This window comes from Thunnus thynnus, chromosome 7 (assembly GCF_963924715.1).
Source record: "Thunnus thynnus chromosome 7, fThuThy2.1, whole genome shotgun sequence".
Taxonomy (NCBI): Eukaryota; Metazoa; Chordata; class Actinopteri; order Scombriformes; family Scombridae; genus Thunnus; species Thunnus thynnus.
The window spans coordinates 33,069,456-33,092,668 of NC_089523.1; the positions used below are offsets into that span (position 1 = coordinate 33,069,456).

The window sequence follows — 23,213 nt, forward strand, 5'->3', positions numbered from 1 at the left end:
TTGCTATCTTTGCCCCTAACAGGAACCACCTTTGTTGAAAATAACAGTATGTGATGTTGATGGAACAAAACTCAACTGCGAGGGCAGTGCAGCACCTGAACAGTCAACAGCACGCACATGCTGGAGTCATCTTGTAATTCATCCTCAAGAAAGGAAACGGTTGCAGGCATGTTTTGACTTAATGACTAAATAATTACCTTTGCGTGGCGAACGTAAAGTATACTGTGAATACTACACTGTCACTCAGAGACTAACATCAGCAAACTCCAGCAGTAACAAATGAGACCTGCTGACCGACACACACGGCAGCATTCAACATCTTAAATCAACTCAGTCTGTTTCACCTCAGAAACCCTGTGGCCGCTCAGTGTGTCTGATGGCGATGTCTTTCCCCAGAGAGGCTGCTCTCCACTGCTGGAGACATGATGTTAATAACAATCGGCACCCAAATACCGTGATAATATTGAATTAGGAGATAAGTGTATCGTCCCAGGCTTACAAAATAAAACACTGTCATTTATTGCAACCTTTATTTTTTATCTTTTTGTTCCATCTTGGTATAAAATTTAAATCCACATGACACTCTAAAGGTATATGCAAAAACTGTGTCACTTCACCGCACACTTTATCCAACCTTATGCCACGTTTGTCTCAAAAAGATCCAGAGAAAATCCTGCCGAAACTTTGGAATAGTTTACCTCTCACTGCTAGATCATCACTTACTGTTCTTTCAATGTGTGAAAAGAAAGGTAAGTGTCAATTTCTCTAATCTGCACTGGTAGTAGAGTCCATTCTTTCAATGTTACAGAAAGGGCTGAGTGACTGAAAGAGCTGTTTTTATTCAGTCTCCTCTTATGGGACCTCTTTTAACTTGAGTGCTTGTTCTTTGAGTAATAAATGTCTGAAGTAGAAGAAGAGTATTATTATGTAAATTGTTTAAAACAAGACAAAGATGAACATATTTTACACATGTTAACACAGCATAGGAGTTTATATTTATTTAAAATTTGACAGCTGTGAGAGCCCGTTGGGTTTCTGATCCAGAATTTTATGGTTTATATAAAATTTCAAGTGGTTTCAGAGAGAGTTTGTCAGCATCGTCAGACAGTAAGGATGATCGTAGCATTCATACACGTCATAGCTGTTTCAGTGCTAATTGAGTTTCTACGAAATCTTAAAACAGTTAAATTAAGACTCTGTAATATTTTTAAATGAGATCTAAAAAGGAAAGATTTGAATCAACTAAGACACCCAGATATTTAAACTCAGTCACAACTGGTAGCTTTTGCCCTGATATCAGTTCAGTCATGCTGAACATCGGTGTGTCATCAGCATATAGCTTGATATCTACAGGACAAACAGATCAGATCAAATCATTAATATACTCTCTGCTCTTGCATTGATCTGATTTCTGTTTTGTTAATTCTTCTAATTATGCCCGTTTTATATTTCATGCTTTTACGTAGAGCGTAGATACCTCGTGCATGGTGAGGTCAGAGAAGAGGATGACGAAGTTTTCCTCCACTCTGACGATGAGTCCCGTGTCACCTTCGTATCGCCCGGCGATCACCTTCACGTGGTCGCCCATCCGGAAATATTTTTTCAACTCGTGAGCCGGGAACTCTAGAGGGTCCTGAAGGAAAACACACACACACACACACACACACACACACACACACACACACAATAATATGAGGGACGTTACTTGTGAATGGGATAGATTTTGTTTTCTGTGAGTTGTGTGTGTGTGTGTATATATACCTTCAGGTCTTCGTGTTTGGGCATGATGGTGATCTTGTTGCCATCCACACTGAGGATTTTTCCCTGCAGGTTGATCAACTCTCCCTCACACACCTCCACGTTGTCACCGGCCTGCAGGTTGTGTTCACGCTCCTTCCCTGCACACACACACACACACACATGGTTTTAGCCGGCAGATACTTTGTGCAAACCTTTAGTTAACCCTTAACAGCACACGCACAAACACACACTCAGATAGAGACAGTGTACCTGACTCAGTGACCACCTCCAGGTCAATTCCTTCAGGTTGGTCTTCAAACTTCTCCAGTTCTGACAGGGTGGGCTTCACTCCATCTGTGATCTGTCAGACAGAAAACACATTTTGGAGAGTTGGGGAGCTGGATCTGACAATTTTTTGCAATTTTACAAAAAACTGACATTATTACAATCATACCCCACCATTTGTCAGAAGGTGTGTGGAGGTGAGAAATTATGCAGGGTTTGAAATTCTCTCTCGAGCTCTCTTTTTTTCCCATTCTTTATGAAACTACTTCAGTCCCTTTTATGTACCAACAAGCCCAGTTTGGTCTATCTAAATTGTGCAGATACCTGCGTTGTTGTGGTCGTGCTTGCTTCTGGAGAGAAAAATAGGTTTTTAAAAGTGTAACTGCGTTCAGTTCTTTTCTAGCTTGTAACTTACTTGTTGTTCAGCGTTCAGTTGCACTATTTTATTCCTGTTCATACAGTGCTGCATTTCTGCATAAATATGACCTAAAATGTGATCAGATTTCCATGCAAGTCCTAAAACTAGATCAAGAGATTATTTAAACAAGTGAGAGAGAAACCTTACAATTGTTTATTTATTTATCGAGGAAAATGATTCAATCAAGTGTGAGTCTGGGAGGCCCTGCCTTATTTAAAGAAGAGAAATCTGGGTCTCTGGATGTTGAGGACCTTAGAAGCAGAGTTGCTGATGCTAATCAGGCTGGAAAGGGTTACAAAACCATTTCTAAAGAGTTTGGACTCCACCAGTCAATTGTCAAGCAGATCATGTTCAAATTGAGGGTGCCCAACACCATTGTTAACCTGCCCAGAAGTGGTAAAACAGATTACACCAAGAGCAGGAATGTAATTGTCTTGGAATCTACAAGGGACCCCAGGGTAATGTCAAGGAAACAAAAGGCCTCTCTTGCAGTAGCTGCAAGCGAGTTGGATGAGTCCACCATCAGGAGAACATTAAACATCAATGGTGTGCTTGGCCGAGTTGCAAGGAAAAAAGCCACTTCTCTCCAAAAAGAACAATTCTGCTGTTAACACAGAATTCAGTTGGAAAAATATCAGAACCTTGACCCATCTGCGCTTTGCTACCTCTGAACCAGGACGGCTTGTAATCACTGATGGTGCTATGAGTTCTGAGTTGTACCAGTAAATTTTACAGGAAAATGTCAAGGTATCCGTCTGTGAACTGAACCATAATCCTATAGAAATGCTGTGGAAGGACCTGAAGCAGGTAGTTCATGCAAAGAAGCCCACAAACATCCTCAGGCTGAGACTGTCCTGTAAGGAGGAACGGGCTAAAATTCCTCCAAGTCAATGTGTACAGCTGATAAACTGTTACCAGAAACATTTGGTTGAAGTTATTGCTGCAAAAGGGGGTCACACCAGTTACTGACAGCAAGGGTTCACATACTTTTGCCCCCCACAAATATGTAAGATTGGATAATCTTCCTCAATAAATAAATTAATAAGTTTAATGTTTTTGTCTCATTTGTTGATCATGTTTTAGGTCATATTTATGAAGAAATGGGGTTCACAAACTTTCAAGCGGCACCGTACGTTCAGGTATCAGCCTGATTGCCGTATCAGAGCTGTGTTAAGTTACCGCTGATCCAAACCAAACATTTCCTGCTGCTGCTGCCTCACATTTGAACCAGCAGGAGGCTTTTTATTGTCAAGCAGCCTCAGGAAACGCAATGTGCTTGTCACTGTGTTAGTAAAACTTTGTTAGCTGTGCTTCTCTTTAAGAAAAATTGGTCTACAGAACAACATATGGAGATATTCTGCTCCATTAAGTCAGCAGATTACTTTTATACATTGGGAAAAATAATACAAGCAGTAGACGACCGCAGTGAGCTGTATGATGAAGAGCTGCAAGCGACAGGCTCAACTATCATATCGTCCACGCCTTTTGGCAATTCATAGCGTCTCCCCCCCCCCTTTGTATGACAGCATACTTTTCGCTCAGCCTTTGAGAAGGGCCTGAAACTTCCCCTGCCAGTTTTCTTATCAGTCACCACGGATCAGTTCCAGAAAGCCGGTTCAACAATCTCTGAGTCCATGAACCCTGAGATGGTATACTCCAGACTTTTCAGTTCCAGAACATTACAGTCAGTTCAATCAACTCTGAGTATGTTCACTCTGAGTTAAGCGCGTGCACGATGAACGAAAAAAAGCCATCATCAATGTAGCTCCGATACTAGAATTCACCATGGCAACAGGTAAATAAAAAGCAGAACCTCCATTTTAATCCTGTGGACATAGAGATATTAACACATTTATCTTAAAAGAAAGAGCCTGAGTCAGAGCAAAGTTTTTTTTCAGTGTTGCTCGTTAATTCATCATTTACCAGACTTGTTAAAGTGGAATCTGACTGTGAATCAGGTTGCAGCTACATTACATTTTAAATATATTTGTTCAGCTTTAATCTTACAGACAAAACACTTGAGGCAGCGACTGAAGATGAAAAATATAGTTATAAAGATTTTAAAAATATATAGATCAAAGACAGAGAGACATGACTGTCAAAAACTTTCCTTTTTGATAAAGCTTATAGTTAGGGCCGACCAGGCTCGCCTTGGATCAGCCCTTAGTTATGCTGCTATAGGCCTAGACTGCTGGGGGACCTCCCATGATGCACTGAGCTCCTCTCCTCCTCCTCCTCCTCCTCCTCCTCCTCCTCCTCTCCATCTGTATGCATTCAAATAACGTCAATGCATGTCACTAACTTTGCTTCTTCCCCAGAGTTTTTTGTGCTTTCTCATCTCGCAGGAAACTCTGGGTTGCAGGCCGAGCCTTCGTGGTCCTTCGCAGTCCTGTTGGCATTCTTCCCTGGCCATTGCTGCTGTTATTCTGTCCCACCCCCTCCTCCCCCTTTCCCTCTTTCTTTCTCTCTCTCAACCCAACTGGTCAAAGCAGATGGCCGACCACCAAGTGCCGGGTTCTGCTTGAGGTTTCTTCCTGTTAAAAGGGGAATTTTTCCCTTATCTTAAATTAAAGATATTTAGTTTCACTAAATCTGCTTTATGGAATACAGCCCAGTATTAACATAATAAAAGGGGTTCCTCAGGGTACATTCTGTTGGGATCTGAAAAAGTTCATCTGAACCGCTTCAGTCTCTGGATTAACACAGTGTGTCCAGTATAAACTCACCACAGCAGACATTGCAAAGCTCTTGAACAGGAATCCTTTGCGGCTGTAACGGTTCCCTTCAAAGATCATGAAGTCTCCATCATGGCTGACCTCCCCTCCCAGAGACCTGTCAATCAAATATTTATTTGTCAGTCAGACGCACAGCTAAAACCTCCAATTATTGTGTTCTTCTGATTTTGATGTCTTTAAAACAAAGAGAAAAAAACCTCAGGAACGTGTTTCAGCTTTTTAAAAAATATATTCTACATCAGAACCGAGTTTGGAAAGAGATGGGCCACACGTCCTCCAAGATATTTAATATCCAATCTTTCCCAGATATACATCGACCAGTAGTACAACCAATATTCATAATGATCCAGACTGTGTAAATTATTATATAATAGACTTTACTGATACAAGTCCCAGAACCACAACAGTCCGTACTATCTTCTTCTTTTGTAGTAGTCTTTTGTGTGTGTGTGTTCCTGTTTACCTGATCTTCTCAGCATCAAACAACCTCTGAGCAGGTCTCTTGAACTTCTTCCTCTTAGCGAACCAGTCTTTCTACAGGACAGACAGACAGACAGGAAGAGGTGTAAATCAACTATCAATTACAATGTATGAGAGATAGTGTGTGTGTGTGTGTGAGATCATCCTACCAGGCTCATCTTGGCCTTGATGCGGTCCAGGTCTATCCGAGGGATCATCTTTAGGGAGATGGTGTTCTGACTCGGCTCCACGTAGTCAACCTGCAGAGCGAAGAAAACAACACAACTAGCATCAAAACCAACAATTATTTTCATTTTTGATTAATGTGCTGATTATTTTTCAATTAACTGATAAAACATTTAATCTAGAAAATAGTGAAGAATTACAGACTCCAAGCTGATGTTTTCATATGTCTTGTTTTGGCATATAAATGGTTAAATATAGTATGTTATGTTATTGTGTTGGGTTATATTTATATTTTTGGGGAAACAAACAGTATGAATTAACTGACCATCAAGCTCTTAAAATATTCCCCAAGTTCCACATATTTTTCCTGCGCTGGAGATCATTAATATGTCACATGAATGAGAAGGTTTAGACATTTGTTAGCTGTGTTTTCAGTCAGTACCTGTGCGATGTCGTCCTTGTACAGGCCTCTCTTCAGTCGGACCCAGGATTTGGGCTTCAGGTTGGTGACCTCTTTGACGACCTTGAGGACGTCCGTCATCTCCTTGATGGGAACCATCTGCTGGTTCCAGAAGCCCATCCTCAGGTTGCCGATGCCCTCGATGGCCGCCTTGACGTGTGTCTGCTTGTATGACTCCACGTAGATGTAGCCTTTGACGTGATCCGGGGCGACCACGGACTTGATCTGGAGAGGCTGCGAGGCGAGGATGGAGGGGAGGAGGAGGAGCGGATGTGACAGTTACAACTGTGTTTATAAAAGCAGGGAGGGTCAAACTTCCTGGAACCACTTCTAAACCAAACACCGGTGTTTGTTTCAGTGGCTCGTCATCATCATAGTGACTTAAAATTTTATTATCACAATCTTCCACCATAAAAACAAACTAAGCAGTAGGGCTGTAGTCAACCAAAGAAAATCTTGGTCAACTAATATCGTACATAATCTTCAACTAATCGATTAGTCGCGGGGTGGTGGTGGGGGGGGGGGTGATGTAACGGGACAGAGTGCACAGTAAACTCGACAGTCACACATTTCTCTGTTCTGTATTTCTCTGTTTAGCATCTTCAGGTTATGCTAACCTATGGTTGCTAACTTTGGAGCTAACCTCCTTCACTTTTCCAGCATTTGGGGAAACAACCGACGTGACTTTTTAGCATTTATTAACTGACACACTGTAGTCTGTGCTGTACCTTTACTGCCAGACTGACAACTTACTACTAACCTTTTCCTCTGCTCCGCTCGCATCCACCGTCACTTCTCTGTCCCTCACTCTTTCCCGCTCGCTACGCAAACATACTCCTTAACGGAGCCACGCTACCAGTGGTTTCCCAGGCAACGACAGAGGTTGACAACACCAGAACAGCGCTGCTCAGAGACTCTCAAACGCTACTGATTTCTGAATGAATGGATATTAATTCGGAAATCAAATATTAAAAAATATTTTTTTGGCCTGGCGGGGGTTCTCGTTGTGTCATTATGGAGAAACACTGATTCAGTAAACGTTGAGTACAGTTAGACCCAGCAGTCTCCATTAAATTGGGCGAGTTCAAAGTTGTGAAAACAACGGGGGTGTTTTGAATACACAGCTGTTTTCACAGGTAATTTGTTAGTCTGACCCTCCCACCGCAGGAAATAATGGATTAATCCTGGAAAGCTGTTGATGTAGCACTTTTCTCCTTATGAAAATAACACGGAGATAATTCGACCAATGAGAATTTAGTTGGACGAGAGCATATCGACCAACTAATCGACCAGTCGACCAGCAGGCTACAGCCCTACCAAGCAGAACTGTCTCACTAAAGACACAACTCTGGATGTCCTCAATTTAAGACATTCTTGGTCCAATTATAGTCAAAGGTGCTTCTCATTTGTCTTAAATGTCTCTTTCTTTCCCCTCATTTGCATCCTAATTCATCCCACTTAAACCGAGCGGAGAGATGTAAAGAAAAGACGCAACAACTCTTCATGTCAGCCTCTTAGTTGTAATTAAACAATAATTCTGTTTATTTTCTATATTTTTCTCATTGTCAACAAATCCAACAATGAACTGATCTACTAATAAGTATTGTGTGTGTATCCAAAGCCTGATATATCTTATTCCTGCGTTCACTAGTTTCAGTCTGAGCTGTTTCTAAAGAAGCCACAGTAAAATGTATAAATATGAAACCCAGTGCAGCATTGTGACTCACTGCGGTTTTTAACAGTTTCTGGGCAACAATGGAGGTCTACAGCACAGAGGAGCTTTGATACACACACACACACACACACAATACTTGTTAGTAGGTCTGTTCATTATTGGATTTGGATCTAAACATGAGATTAGTTGACAAGAGGAAAAACATTAAAAAAAAAAAAAAAATCACTGGTCTTCTTCTTCAAGAGTAGGAGAAACAGGAAATTTTTAACAGCTGCTAAAATACTGACCTGGCAAGTGAATACTAACACTAAAACATAATATAGCCATTCCCATAGAAGCTGTAACCTGTGCAGTTTGTTTAACTTCTTCCTGCACCTCTACCACTGACTCTTTGTTATGACAGCAGGTCAACAGTATGTGTCAAGTTGTTCTAGTTATGAGTCTGTAATAAACACTTTGTTTTGGTTTGGTTCCTATTCAAATTTTGCAAGTTTAGAGTGCATAAGGGCTTAAAACATTATGATAGAAGAAGTTGTTGCAGCAGTTTTTTGGGTTGATACTATTTGTTACACAGATTTGGTGCAAAATTTAACCATTTTGTTCACTCCAGAATTGATAAAAATGATCCAAAATCCTTCCAAAATACAAAATTAAGACCTCATGATGTTTCTTTCATGCTGTGATTTAGTATCAAAAACTTTTGACATTTGGAAATTTCTGTAAGAACTGCATTTTTCAGTGATTGGATGGTGAACATTCCTGTTCTGGTAATGGTTCAGAGACCCCCTTATTGTCAGTGTACAAAGGAAAGCCAAACATCCTCTGAATGACCACAGTCTCTAGAGTTGGTGGTTGTTTCATGAAGGTCTGATTATCCTTGAAGTCACAATAACTATGAGGACTAACATCTTCACACAAGGATATAATCAGGCTAATTGGATCCACAAGAGTCTCAGCTTTCCAGTCAGGGACCCCAGTATGCAGAAATATTCAAAAATGTTGAGAATAAGCAAAAATAATGAATTTATACTGCATGCAAAAAAACCTTCATGGGATTAGTATAAAGTAGGCATGTCTGTAACTCGGGGAAACTTGTGAGATTTTGGATCATTTTTATCAATTCTTGAGTGGTCAAAATGGTTAAATTTTAGCACCAAATGTGTGTAACAGAGAGGATACACACCTTACAGCTGGGATCCCGATGAGGGAAAATATGGTTTAACTTCTAGAGATAAATAACGAGGCAATCAACTCACAATTAAGCAGCAACAAAGACATCCAGTGTGACGAAATTCAATGTTTTTGAGCCTTGTTAGTGTTTTGTGTGGGGGCCACATCTTTAACTGATCAGAATCAAAGTGAACCGTCAGAGGAACGTACTTCTTTACTCTGAAATAACAAACAACACTGACTGATTCATTCAAACAAGTGGTTTCTTACTGTGTCTGTGAACTGGTAGGCGATGAACTTCCTCATCAACGCGATGGCCGTCGCCCTCTCCTCTCCGATCTGAAAAGACAGGACACCTTGAAGAACGGTGTGTGTGTGCGTGTGTGTGCGATGCTTGTGTATGTGAGTGAGCTGAGAGGACACGCACCTTACACTTGACCGTCCACAGATTGGGATCCCTGATGACGACAAAACACGTTTTAAACTTTCAATCTATATAAACTTGTCATTATCTCGCGTCTGATTGGTGGATGAGTGTTTACATACTTGACCCCAGGAAGTAGTTGCTGCTGGGTGATGTCGTCGGAGAGCTCCTCAGACCCTCCGGAGTAACTGCACACCACAGAAGAAGAAGACGAAACAGGTTTTGATCTCTGACAACCTCGGCGCGTTCACAAATATCTTTAGATTAACAGCAAGATGAAGCCTCCTGATCCTTCTTTTAGCTTTTTCTTTACTTGTTTCTCATGTTAAGCTTAAAAAGTAACAGAATCTCTTTGTCGTTGTCGTTAAAGCTCATTCTCACGTTTTTTTTTTTTACACGTGAATGTTTTCATACATGTGAATGTTTTTATACACATCTGTCTGCAATTCAGCTAAAAACATAAAATGTCCACAGAGATTTTGATGAATTTCAAGAGAAATTTCTAAGACCATCACTAATACTGGCTCTTTTTAAAACACAGATGGACAACAGAACAGGCGTTAAAGGTATCGGCTTCACACTTTAATAGGTGACTTATGTGCTGAAAAAAAGTTGTTGAAAACTTTGTAATAACTCGAACGGTTTGGATTTAATAAGCCCTGTGAATGTTTTTATACACATGTGTATAATGTTGACACACTGCAGTGTGTGAACACCAATCTTGACACACTGCAGTGTGTCAACATTGGTGTTCTGCAACTGTTGTTATCTATTAGAGTTCATAGAGGAACCTGCGGGGCGGGGGCGGGGAAGTTCCAAGAGGATGAATAAAGATACTCACTGCTCTCCTGCTGAGGACTTTGCATATTTTCTCATGTAGTATTCACCCAGTGCCTCCTCTCTGGAGTCCCTGTAAATACACAAAACACACACACACACACACACAGTCAGCCAAGGATACACAAGATGTTCAGGAGGATCATTGTGGAAATGTTATTTTGACTTTGATGCATATGTCCTGTTTCATGCTTCAAGTTTTTTTCTGTTTTGAACGTGTGTTTCTTGGTTTCTTAGTTTTTTTTTCCTGGTGAATATGTGGAAAAGTGTGTTATGTAAGCGACTGTGACGTTAACAGATGAGATGTTGAAGCGCTGTTACCTCCAGAGGTTCTGCAGCCTTCTGGACCCAGAATGATCCTCATCCAGAACCACATGGTCGATGTTGGACACTGAAAGGAAGAGACGGGGGACAAGCGGAGAAACGAGAATATTACACTCGTTTTTTTTTTTTTTTTTTTTTTAAATATAAAACAATTTTAAAAAATGGAATAATTAATGATTGTGACTGCTGAAGGAAAAGAACAGACTCACCTTCAGCCTCTTCTGCTCAGGACCAACCAGAGAGAGAGAGAGAGAATGAAAAGAGGAAGAGGAGAATAAAAGAGCAGGAGGAGGAAGATTACAGACAAGCAGAGAGACGCAGTAAAGGAGTTAAAAGGAATAACGGAAGAAAATGCCAAGAAATCAGAAACAAAAAAAAAAGGAAGAAAATGAACAGTGGAGCAGATACGGAGGAAAATGAAGAACAGGAACAAGAAGATTGTAGACAAGAAAGAGGCGTCGAGAGGAGAGAAGAAGAAACAACAACAACAACAACAAAAAAAAAAAAAGGGATTAAAGAGGGGGAGGGAAAAAGGAGGATGAGGAGGGTGATAGGTAAAGACAGAAGCCAAAAGACACAGTCATCAGGGCAGTCAGGCAGCAGCAACACAAAGCATGATGGGAGAAAAAAAAAAAACAAAACAGAAAAAACAAACAGATTAATGGTGACGGTACAGCACAGAGAAAGCATGGAGGCCAGTGAGGGTTTCAATGTGGTTTCAGGCGACAAGACAGTAGAAACAAAACCAAACTGGCGCTAAATGCTGTCCGACAACACGATAGAACGCTCACAGAAACTCCAGATCTGTAAGACTGTAATGTTTGTACATACAGCATGTGTGCTGCTGTTTTCTGGTACCTACTTCCTTTGTTGGAAGTGTATTTTGAAAGGAGGCTGAACAGTCCACATTTAGCAAAGTACAGTCCATGTTTATGTAATTTTACCTGCAGTCAGGAGCCCAAAATGAACATTAAAGCTGTTTTTTCTTGCTGTAATCATTCCTCTTGTTCATACTGACCATTAGAAGATCCCTTCATAATGACCTTACAATGGAAGTGATGGAGGACAAAATGTATTTGAAAGTTTATCTTCAGCGTCCAAATGAGTCAAATCAAGTAAACAAAACACCAAAAGTAAGGAAATCTGTGTTTGGTAGATTATTTCTTTGTTGTAACAATGCCTTAATAACTCTTATATCATTGGAAAGCCTGTTTATTTCCCTTTTCAATGGCGCCACATTTGTAAGGAATGTGCATTTGTGGGATGAGCAGAAGAGCAGAGTATGCGGGTTACGCCCATGAAAAATTTGCCAAATCTTCTCTGATTTGGGAAATAAACAGGCTTTCCAACAGTTTAAGATTTATTGCAGAGAAGCATTGTTACAACAAAGATAATCTACCAAACACATATTTCCTTACTTTTTGTGCTATGTTTCGATATCTTTCAACGTCACAATCTTTTTAGTGCCGTAGTCCCTTTTTTTTTGTTACTATACTTCCACCTGCAGCTCAACAGTCCGAGGAAACACAAAGAGGGAATTTGATGCTAAAAAAAAGACTGTAAATGTGTCAGATATCCACTTGATATGACTAACTCAGACTGCTGAAGACTCATATAAGCTTCACATCAACTTTTAAATGCATTGAAAGCACATTTGAAGGATCTTTTAATATCCAGTATGAACAGGAGGAATGAATACAGCGAGGAAAAACCTCTTTCACTGTTCATATGGACACCTGACTGATGGTTTAACACACAGGAAAAAACTGTGAACTCGTCCTTCAATGTTATAAAAACATCTTCCAAAATGTCTCATGACTCGGTGTTGGTGTGTTAATATTTCGTCATGACCGGGCGTATGAATCAGAGTAAATAAACCAATAAAGTGGAAACTATTAGTGCTGCCTCAAAGACACTAACTAATGATGTGCTACTGTTGACCAATGTTAACAACGGTGCATGTGTGAGGTGTCAGCAGCTGGTTAGACCAACAAGCCTTTACTCACCATTACAGCAATAATAGAACAGATTTCCATCAACATCTGGACACACAACACGCACCAGCTTTGATTTTGTTTCTACTACGTTTCTGCCTGTAGTGATGCTATGCATTACCATGTGCCACATAAAAAGCTTCAATCACATTCGTTAGTTCAGAGAAATAAAAAAAAAAACAAAAAAACAAACATGACAGTCTTCTACCAGGCAGCAGGGTCGGGCAAATGGTCACACTTGGTTCTCTGAAGGTGGAATTACTTACCACATATCCAGATTAACGAACACTTCTATTTAATATCAAACCTCTGACACTCCACTTCCTGTATTTTTTATTCTTGTGGCTACATTCAGACTACACTTCACAAAACAATCAATCATCTTATCTGGTTTAATCCAACGACAAAAAAAAACAAAAAAAGAGATAAATCTCACTTTAAAGTGTCTGAACATTTGTTATAAAGATGTGTGTAGCATTTTAACTTTAATAAGAACAATGATTTGTAGATACTGGGATTAAAAAAAAACGGAATGAACTTCCATGGCCAATTAAATGTCATAATAAAAGATAAATACTGTTGCTGTTCAAGGAGCCAATAATGGATTTGCCCTCTGTGCTTCCTCCTGTTAGGCTACACACTCACAAATACAGCTGTGCTGAGATGAGGTGGGGGTTAATACATTCTGACATATAAAAAAAAAGTATAAACAGCGATATGGATTTCATTCAATGGATGAAACTGATATCCCATTCAGTTTATAGGAGTACACATGGATATAAAAAAAATGAAGATCAGAGCAGAAGAGTATCTGAAGTAGAATTACCGTTAACTGAAGAGGACATGCATGACAGAGAGGAACACCAATAAGACAGAGAGAGTTCAGTCAGACAACACTGATGTACAGAATACAGCTCAACCTCAAGCTATACAGGCTTTCTACCTACAGCAGCTCTACACTGCACTGAAGTCTGCACACGTTAACCTCAAATCACCTTCCAGACTTTTAGGTACAAAACACAGTTTGATAACAGGATAATGCTCTACAGCAGTATATTACCCAACATGCCACACCAAGAGAATGAGTGATTGTTCTTCCTTCATTAGGTCATATGTATTTATCTGAAACTCGAGGGCTTTGCTGCTGCCCAACATCTGTCTTTGTAACATCATCTTAGTCGAGGGATTCTCAAACAACCCTGCCTGCAGATGACCAGATCAGCTGAGTGTGGTCCACAGGTCTAAGTTACTGTGTTCATTTGTCTTTAGAGCTCAGCGACAGAAACAAAAGGAAATTTTCTAAACGACCTGTCTCAGATCAAATGTGATGATTTTATTTCCTTCCTGACATTTTTAAACCATTTATAGAGGAACTTATTCATAATACTAGAAGTGGTCTGACAAACGTTTGGTCATTTATTTATTTTTGAGTCACTTGCCCACATAGATCTGCTCAAACACGCAGAAGAATATCGGTGATGATGGATAAATGACACTTTCATTTTTCATTTCATTAGTCTCATGACTGTAACATGCTTCAAGAACATCAAAAAGGCTTCTCACACAACTTCCTCTGCTTTTTTTTGTTTTTGTTTCCTGCTTTAGCTTCGCTGCCGTTTAAATTTCATATCGCAGATTAATGGACCTTATCGAGCCGTGAGACACAGTCTGACCTGAAGTGACCCGCACTGTATAAATTAACAAACAGGCGGTTCACATCAGGACTTTGTGACTGCTGCTGCTAAAAAAAAAAAAAAAAAGAAAAAAGAATCTTTATCTGTGTGCTGATGTGTGATGAATGATCCTTTCAGACTGTTCACAGTCTACAAGTCATGTACACTTGACTTCATTGTTTGCCAAAGAACACTTCGGATGTTTAGATGCCGATGGTTTCTAATCTCTGTAATTACATTTTATGATACTGAATTGAACTGAAACTTCTGGGAAACAGCTTGAGACTATTATTCCAAGCTGCTCGGAAGACTTAAATGCACGTTTAAAAAAGATAAAACAAACAAACAGAATGGTTTGGTGAGGTACTGGCCTCAGTAAACAAGACAAAATATGCAAAGAAAAAACAGAATAGTTTTTTTAATTGGAGGATCAGGATCCAACAGATGATAGCTTGTGACTGAGATTAAGTGGTTTTAATAGCTCTTCTAAATATTTATTAAGTTCCACCATAAAACACACACACACGAGTTCAGATCGTTTCAGCCAAACCACTGATGAGTTTTATTCTAGTCTCTGAGATCTTTCAAAACATCGGAGATTAACGGAATTTAATTTTTTTGGTGAATGTAGGTCTGTAAAAACATATCATCTCCCACACAGATATCGACTGTCCTATCGACTCCCATACAGAGAGGAGAGAAAATATGACCTTTATTTATTTAATTAACTATTTCATAAATCATTTGAAATATATCCAACACTAATGCCCACATGATACCGGACTTATTTGATACTTTACTTTGAGAATTATTAAACATGTTTTATTACAAAACCTTTTTTTTTTTTTTTTAAACTGAATAAAAGAAGCCAAAGTTCTCAAATGTTGAAAGTGTCTGAAACACGAGCAACCGTACAAGAACTCTACTGGAATAAAAAGAGTCTAAAATCTGCTCATTTAAAGCAGGAACTTCCTGATATAAGAATAAGAAAACAAGATTCTCAACATCAGCTTTCAGTACTTGAGTGGTTGATACTCTTTGTTACAGACGAGGTTCAACACTGAACTCAAGAAACCAAATGACGTTTTACTTAATCAGCTCCTAAACAATTAATCAAACATCAACACTGATCAGTATGCTGTGCCGCTGCCGCCGCCACAGTACACTATCCACCAAGAATATTATCATTATTACATTATATTGCTGTATTGTTATTATTATCATTATTATTACTATAATAATTATTGACGCTCTCACTTTCTCTTTCCTCCCCTCCTCTCTCTCTCTTCTTTTCTCACTTTCATTCACTCACCCCGCCCCCCCTTCCCCTTTCCCACAATCAATCCATATTGCTTAGTTGCTTTCTACATTCACTACCTTTTTCATTGTAATATGATGTTGTCATTGCTGTTGTTTGTCATTATTTTTGTTTGTCTATCTGCTTGATTTGTCTTTTTTGTTTGTTTGTTTTGTTTCCACTATGTCTTGTCAACAGTATCACCAATTAAAAAAAAAACTGATCAATCTTTTATAGATTAACTCATCGGGTGATTGATTGATTGTCTGATCCTTTCAGCTTTACACTGAGTCTGCTACTGTTAATATTTATTTATGGATATAAACTTTACTAATCTCAATCACTTATATCATCTTTGGGATTTTTTTTCCAATTACTTTTCAATTCAATTCATATTTTTTATTTAAGATGACATTAAAAGATAAAGAGACTGTAGAGAAACGCTCACTGAAAACGTGACTGTTGTCTTGTTTGTGGGTTTAGCTTCTGATAACTGGTTCCGTTTTGGATCCAGTTGCGGGTGAAAGACCTGAATTCCTGTTTAGCTTTTGAGTTTCAAAGTTTCACATCGTCCTCGCTCTTTGTCATTGGTAAAGAACAATATGCAGGCAGCAGCTGCTAAATTCTAAACAGCTGGTTATATCAGAGATGTGTCGCTATCAAATTTTCATGCTACAATTATCTTATGTTGTATGTAAAAATGTCACGGTAAACGGTATCATAAAGATAATCGACAACGTTTCAGGAAATCCTACTATTAGTGCTAAATTACCGTTAAATGACTTCAGACCACGATCACGTCTGATATCATTCACTGAACAGCATCTGCACAGTTTAAAGCACTTTTGTTAGACTCAACATAAAAAAACAACATCAAAAACAGTTAAATACTGTTGACAGTTGACTGGAAGTTACTTTAAAGAGGCCATATTATACCCTTTTTACACAGGTTATCACATTTCCCCGGGGTCTTAATAAAATCTGCCTGATGTGCTTTGATCAAAACATCACAAGGATGCAGAAACACATCCTGTCTGAACAGCCCGGCTCAGAGCGGCCGGTTTGAGAGCCACCTCACCCCCCTTCTCTCTTCTGCAGGCTGTGCCGGTCGTTATGGCGACTACCGAGCGAGAACCTGGGAGAAACACGGATGGCGGCGGTGCAGCAAACACACCGAATGCCTCTTGTTACTTGCGTGATTTTTAACGCGGGATCATTTGTGTTTATTCGCCACCAAACAGCCAGCGAGCAACAGCAGGCACCAACCAGCACAGTGATGTTACTGAAGCTCAGCCTCAACTAACCCAAAATAAACTTAGATTTTGCTGTGATTTAATTACAATAAATAGATCAAACGGATATCGAAATAACTACATCATGATGCTGATTTGTAAAAAGTCTTGCTTTGTCAGGTCTGTCCACAAGACGACTAGCAAACAACTTTTACAATGCTTGTTTTTTTTTTTTTTTTAATGGAGTTCAGATCGATCAGGGCTATGCTAACATCGTAGCTGCTCCACCCAAACTCAAAATCATATAAACTCACCAGCATTTAAGATGTTTATTACTGATGACAGCAGCTGAGGTTGTGTGTGACTCCGGCGTTAGCTTAGCTCCAGTTAAGCTAAGAAGTGAAATTCAAGATAAATCCACTTAATCCCAAAAAGTATTTAAAAAAAAAAAAAAATAAACCCCTCCTGCTGATAAACAGCTCTGGATCAGAGAAGAATCAAGTATTTATTCCTCCAGAAGATGAGACAGCGAAAAAAACATGGCGGACCTCCGGAAATTTAGTGGGTGTGGGTGTGGGGTACAATTTCCATGAAGCCCCAAGTGACATAAGAAGGGGCATCAAATCTGAATGTCTTGTTGGATCACAAGAGTACAGAGCAAGTCGGTCCACACCACACCGACTGGGTGCTCTTATTTCACAGTTTGTGTGTTAGTGGGCACATCAGAGACCCAAATATACAGGTATGAACAAGTACTGAAAAGGTGAGTTTTTTTTTTTATAATATGGCCCCTTTAAATGCAGCTCAGTTTCTCATAGATTCATATTTTGGAAATTAATGAATTTTTCCTAATATAATTGGTTGATTTCTGGTGTACAAGAACTTAATCTGCTGGGTTTTAACAGTTATACATTTTTAAAAAAGGCAGAGAAATTTGAATATGAAACCAGATATACTGGGCTCTTACAGGCTACTTGTGGCTAAACAAAATAAACCTGCTGGTGTAGACGGGACAGCTGCTGCTCTGTGTTCACGGTTTCCTCTGAAAACGGTCGGCGGTATTGAGCATGTCTCAGAAAATGAAAAATGAAACTGTTTGGCTGTTGGTTAATGTTTCTTCTGTGTCTGAACTCGAGCAGAGACTGTTAGTGGGAGAGGCACCACTCTGTCACATCGCTGTATGATCCAGCTGCTGTAAGATTCCAGCTGTTAAATCAACATTTCACATCTGCTGTTCACGTTGAAGCTACTGTTCCTGTCACAAAACAAAATCTCATCTTTTAATTTTAGTCATATTTAACTTAATTCAGTGAGTCATCTGAAAGGATTCAGGCCTTATACTGCAGTGTTATAAAGCCGTTTTTCATCCAGTCAAGCATCACCACCATGCTGTGTAACATAGTAACTGCTCATACACGTCTGTCAGCACAGTTTTAAGAATTTCCAAAACCCAAAAAGCCGTCATCTCACGTCAGTTTGGATTGTATTTAACTTGACTTTTGACCCACATAATACAGCTCTCTTCATTCCCTCTGAAAAGTTTAAGATCCTCACCTTTCTCCAGAATATCCTCAGCTCCATCCTCCCACTGATCTTCCTCATCCTCGTACTCATCGTCCACATCTAGACAGAGAAGAGAGAGACAGATGAATCAGAGACAAGTTTTCAACCTGCGTCAAAGCTCCTTTCATCTGCGGAAAAGCAACAGAAGTCTGACGGAAAAGAAAATATAACAAGTTCAAGAAGGATCAACAAGATGAAGCAGAAACAGAAGAAGAGTGGTCTGTTCGTACCGGCTTCGTCGAGGATGAACCCTCCGTGTCGCGGCTTCTTCCTGGGACGGTCGTCATCGTCCTCTTCCTCCTCTTCATCGTACTCCTCTTCATCCTCCAGGTCCTCGCCCTCCTCTTCTGCTACCTTGTCACTTCCCACTGGGCTGTTTCCCTCCTCCTGGTCAGGGAGAGAGACGGTGTTGTGCTTTTAACACATTTCTCCTGCTTTCTTCTTTTTACCCTCAATTTCTGTTATACTTCGCTCTCACCTTAGATCATTAAACACATCTCTCTAACAAACAGTATATAGACCACAGAGACTGTAACTATCACTGACAGCAGAAGAACAAAGCTAAGATTGACTGTCCTAATACATTTTTTTTGCATACAATAAAACACTGAATTATTTTATGTCTCTTTTTAGCATTTTACAAAATTATGCGGTGGATGGAATTAAGCTCAGACCTGGGGGTGAAGTTATACTTCAAGTAAAAGTAGCTTACATAAATATTATGAGCTTGATGTAGTTAAAGTATTGCAGTAAAAGTACATAAATATTATGAGCTTGATGTAGTTAAAGTATTGCAGTAAAAGTACATAAGTATTATGAGCGTGATGTAGTTAAAGTATTGCAGTAAAAGTACATAAGTATTATGAGCTTGATGTAGTTAAAGTATTGCAGTAAAAGTACATAAGTATTATGAGCTTGATGTAGTTAAAGTATTGCAGTAAAAGTACATAAGTATTATGAGCTTGATGTAGTTAAAGTATTGCAGTAAAAGTATATAAGTATTATGAGCTTGATGTAGTTAAAGTATTGCAGTAAAAGTAGTGGTTTGGTCCCTCTGACTGATATATTATTATATATGACATCATTAGATTATTAATAGTGAAGCATCAGTGTTACAGCAGCATGTTACTGTTGTAGCTGCTGGAGGTGGAGCTAGTTTACACTACTTTATATACAGTTAGCTAGTTTAGTCCAGTGGTTCCCAACCTAGGGGTCGGGCCCCTCCAAAGGGTCAGCAGATAAATCTGAGGGGTCGTGAGATGATTAATGGGAGAGGAAAGAAGAAAAAACAAAGTTCTGATACACAAATCGGATCATTTGAACATTGATTGAAATGAAAGCATGTGAGACGTTTAGAGGGAAAAATCACTATTTGGTGGAGCTGTTAACAATTCATAGACATGTGAAATGTGACCCCGACTACACACTGCTTTTTGTAAGACGTCAAAAGCCAAAAAGGTTGGAAACCACTGGTTTCATCTTTAACAATGTGTTATATTTTAAAAGCTTGTTATATTATCCATTGTGCCAAATCTTCATCTGAAAAGTAACTAAAGCTGTTAAATAAATGTAGTGGAGTAGAAAGTACAATATTTCCCTCTGAAATGTAGTGGAGTGGAAGAATATAGTAGCATCACATGGAAATACTCAAGTGAAATACAAGTACATCTATATTGTGCTTAACTACAGTACTTCAATGTACTTGAATGTATTTAGTTACTTTCCACGGCTGTAAAACACCTGGTTAACGGTCATCCTGACAGTGTTTACCTGCTTTCATCGCGTTGTTGAGCACGGTGGCGGTTAACACGGCTAGCTGGCGATTAGCTTACCTCATTCTCCTCCACTTCCTCTGCCTCTCCATCGCTGCTACGCTCACTCTGGTTGTCAGAAAAGTCGCTGTCATCGCTGTCAGACATCCTGTAGCTCCGAAGTGACTGCAGCAGCGCCGAGAGAGAAAAAGCACATCACTAAAGTTTGAATCAAACGCAGTTTCACAAGCTAAAGCTAACGCTAACAGTCAGTGAGGCCTAGCACAGCGAGCTAATGTTAGCATGGATGTTACGCTCCAAATATCCACAACGGCTACAATTGAATGCTGCCTGATGGGTTCCGTCGGTGTCACTTACCTATTTTTAACTCCTGCCTCGGTTTATATCTTTCTAGCTGTGAAATAGGAGTAAATATCAGCTTGTTTCGATTACTCCAATATCTCTGACGTCTTCTTTGAGAACCGCGAGATTTCCGAAATCTCGCGCGGGTTCGGATAGCGGGTAGGTCAACAGTGCAGAGGTCTTACTCCACCTCTACCTTTTGTAAATTGCAGATTTCCCATTTTGTGACTACATTTTAAGATCTAAGAGACTTTATTGCCATTTGCACAGGCACAGGGAACATGCACATTTGATTTCTCGTGCAGTTCACCCAGTCATTAAAAAAAATATATATATATAATAAATTTAAAAAATTAGGTTAACTAAAATGAAGAAAGAGTGGCAAGGTCTGAGACATGTTACATTATCTACATTTGTTTACATTAAATTACATTATATTTATATTCATTATTTTCCTCCAAAAGCTCCACATAATGATGCTACTAATAATAACTAATCAATGCTGTTTATGATAATAAAAGCATTTAGTAATTATTATGTATTTCTTGTTGATGTTCTCACATAGGTACTTCTTTTATTTTAACTTATATCAATATTTACAAGCAACATTTCGACAAAAACAGTCAGGTGCTGAATCTGTATAAAAATAATCAATCAACTAATCCATTTATAAAATGTATTTATTTATTCATTAAAATTTAAAATTAAAAAACTCAAAACACATTTTGACCAAACTGTACTTTGGGGAGTTTCGTCTTTTTGATTATTTTGTTTTGTATGTTTTATCTATCTATCTATCTATCTATCTATCTATCTATCTATCTAGCAGAATAAATATAATGTTTAACAATAATATTAATTAGAAAACACAGCTTTGGAGCCCATGCTGTCTTTGCTGTTATTTTTCCATCTCGAGTTTTTTTCAGCATCAAACATAAACCACGAAGTTCAGAAAAAAACAAAATCGAGTTTGAGATTCATCTGCGATCACTGAGTGATTCCTCTTCTTAAGACACTATCTTTGATGCGTCATGACGCCCGTACGTAAACGGCGCACTGAAACCAGCCAATCGCATCGCGCGGTTCAAGGAGAGTCACGGAGTGTGCGTCTGTCTGTGAAAACAGTGAATATCGTCCATAAATCGTTTCTCCGCGGAGTATAGGAGTTGTCTGTCGGACATGAACAGCGTCGGAGAGGCTTGCACCGACCTGAAGCGGGAGTACGACCAGTGCTTCAACCGCTGGTTCGCGGAGAAGTTCCTGAAGGGGGACCGGAGCGGAGACCCGTGCACCGAGAGCTTCCGGAGGTACCAGCGCTGCGTGCAGAAGGCCATCAGGGAGAAGGACATCCCGGTAGACGGCGTGGAGTTCATGGGCCCCAACAAGGACAAGCCCGAGAGCTGAGGCACAGACGCGCAGACTGGTGATCAATAAACACGACAAACACCCCGGGAGTGTCTACGAGACCAGTGAGCATGCGCAGAGGCAGAGATGCTGCAACACGCAGTGACGATGAGGAGTGAGGAACACTTTTAACTTTAATAACGGTGGATTTATGGTTTAAAGATCCCCTCCGGACATAAATACTCTGCTTGGAACAACAATATCTCATATGGTTTTTCCACAAAAAAGTATAATTACCACTTTAAAAGCAGCATCTTCTCTCTGATAAAATTTAAGAATCTCTGAATGTGCAAATATTGTTAATTTCGGAAGTTTTCCTGCCTGTAAAGTCCATTCTCAGTGTTTGTGCACTGGAGCAAGTTTCCACATCACACATGTAAGCTGAATATTGGACCAGGATTGGCTCCAAACCATATGTGATGTCACAAATCCTGCTGGGGAGCCCGCCCCTAAAATCCACATTTTCAATGAACCCCGGAGAAGCTTTCCACTTCCAGCAGATGAATGTGAAAACAAACAGTTACATATTCTGCACAGAGAAGCTCAAACATGCTGCTGTTGAGACAAGAAGAAAAACATGTTTTTGAGTGGACGGGGGACTTTAACCAGCAACTCCTGGAGCAGCTTTGCTTTTTCAGATCTGATGCTCATATATTTAATTTGTGATCATGATAAATGTAGGCTGCTTGTAGAGGTGAAACAGCTGCTCAATGTGCAGAAAACTGATCAGCAACATCTTTCATAATGGTGCATTTGTTAAAGTCACTTCTGCCTCTCTGGACGTTGGACGTCACCGTAGGGCTCTGGGAAGTTGTGATAACAAGCTCCACATGATGCTACTAATTATAACTTATCAATATTATTTATACTAATAAAAATAACTAGAAATGATTGTGTATTTCTTGTTGATGTTGAAGGTCAGTTAGAAAGCAGCACTGCTCTGCCACTGTACTGATTTAACTGATTGGTTGGCATTTTTTCTTTAATCTTGTCATTTTCTTTGTAAATTTTTATTTTAAAACATATTTACATGTCTGTTCTCAGTTTCTAATTCAGCGTTTCCCCTATAAATGTGTGATATAAAACGAGCAAGTGCGAGTTGCAGAAAAGTGACGGTGAATGTGAGCGAAGCAGAGGAAAATATGAGCAGTAATTTGTCAATCTGGGAGTAAATGTACAGTACAGATGACAGTGTGTCATTTAATAAATGCTGCAGGCTCTCA

General features: G+C 39.5%; 2 protein-coding genes across 3 annotated transcripts in view; one reads left to right on the forward strand and one right to left on the reverse strand.

Annotated features, from left to right (window-relative positions):
- The window catches only part of supt5h (SPT5 homolog, DSIF elongation factor subunit), a 42,141-nt gene extending 21,383 nt beyond the window's left edge, over positions 1-20,758 (reverse strand). Inside the window, exons 1-17 of one of the 2 annotated variants that reach the window (XM_067595562.1) lie at positions 20,602-20,758; positions 20,305-20,409; positions 18,703-18,859; positions 18,464-18,532; positions 10,923-10,934; positions 10,711-10,780; positions 10,394-10,462; positions 9,675-9,740; positions 9,556-9,586; positions 9,399-9,467; positions 6,266-6,517; positions 5,808-5,897; positions 5,642-5,712; positions 5,170-5,275; positions 2,011-2,101; positions 1,762-1,898; positions 1,478-1,633 (exon numbers count right to left, since the gene is read on the reverse strand). In XM_067595562.1, the coding sequence (XP_067451663.1) occupies positions 1,478-1,633; positions 1,762-1,898; positions 2,011-2,101; positions 5,170-5,275; positions 5,642-5,712; positions 5,808-5,897; positions 6,266-6,517; positions 9,399-9,467; positions 9,556-9,586; positions 9,675-9,740; positions 10,394-10,462; positions 10,711-10,780; positions 10,923-10,934; positions 18,464-18,532; positions 18,703-18,859; positions 20,305-20,391 (1,533 nt within the window). In that variant the 5' untranslated portion in view covers positions 20,392-20,409; positions 20,602-20,758. The remainder of the gene's footprint in view (positions 1-1,477; positions 1,634-1,761; positions 1,899-2,010; positions 2,102-5,169; positions 5,276-5,641; positions 5,713-5,807; positions 5,898-6,265; positions 6,518-9,398; positions 9,468-9,555; positions 9,587-9,674; positions 9,741-10,393; positions 10,463-10,710; positions 10,781-10,922; positions 10,935-18,463; positions 18,533-18,702; positions 18,860-20,304; positions 20,410-20,601) is intronic. The other variant, XM_067595563.1, reaches the window with a different exon arrangement.
- Positions 20,759-21,637: 879 nt separating this feature from the next.
- triap1 (TP53 regulated inhibitor of apoptosis 1) lies at positions 21,638-22,881 on the forward strand. Its single transcript, XM_067595571.1, has one exon. The coding sequence runs from the start codon at positions 21,766-21,768 to the stop codon at positions 21,988-21,990; it is 225 nt and encodes a 74-aa protein (XP_067451672.1). The 5' UTR covers positions 21,638-21,765; the 3' UTR covers positions 21,991-22,881.
- Positions 22,882-23,213: the final 332 nt, after the last annotated feature.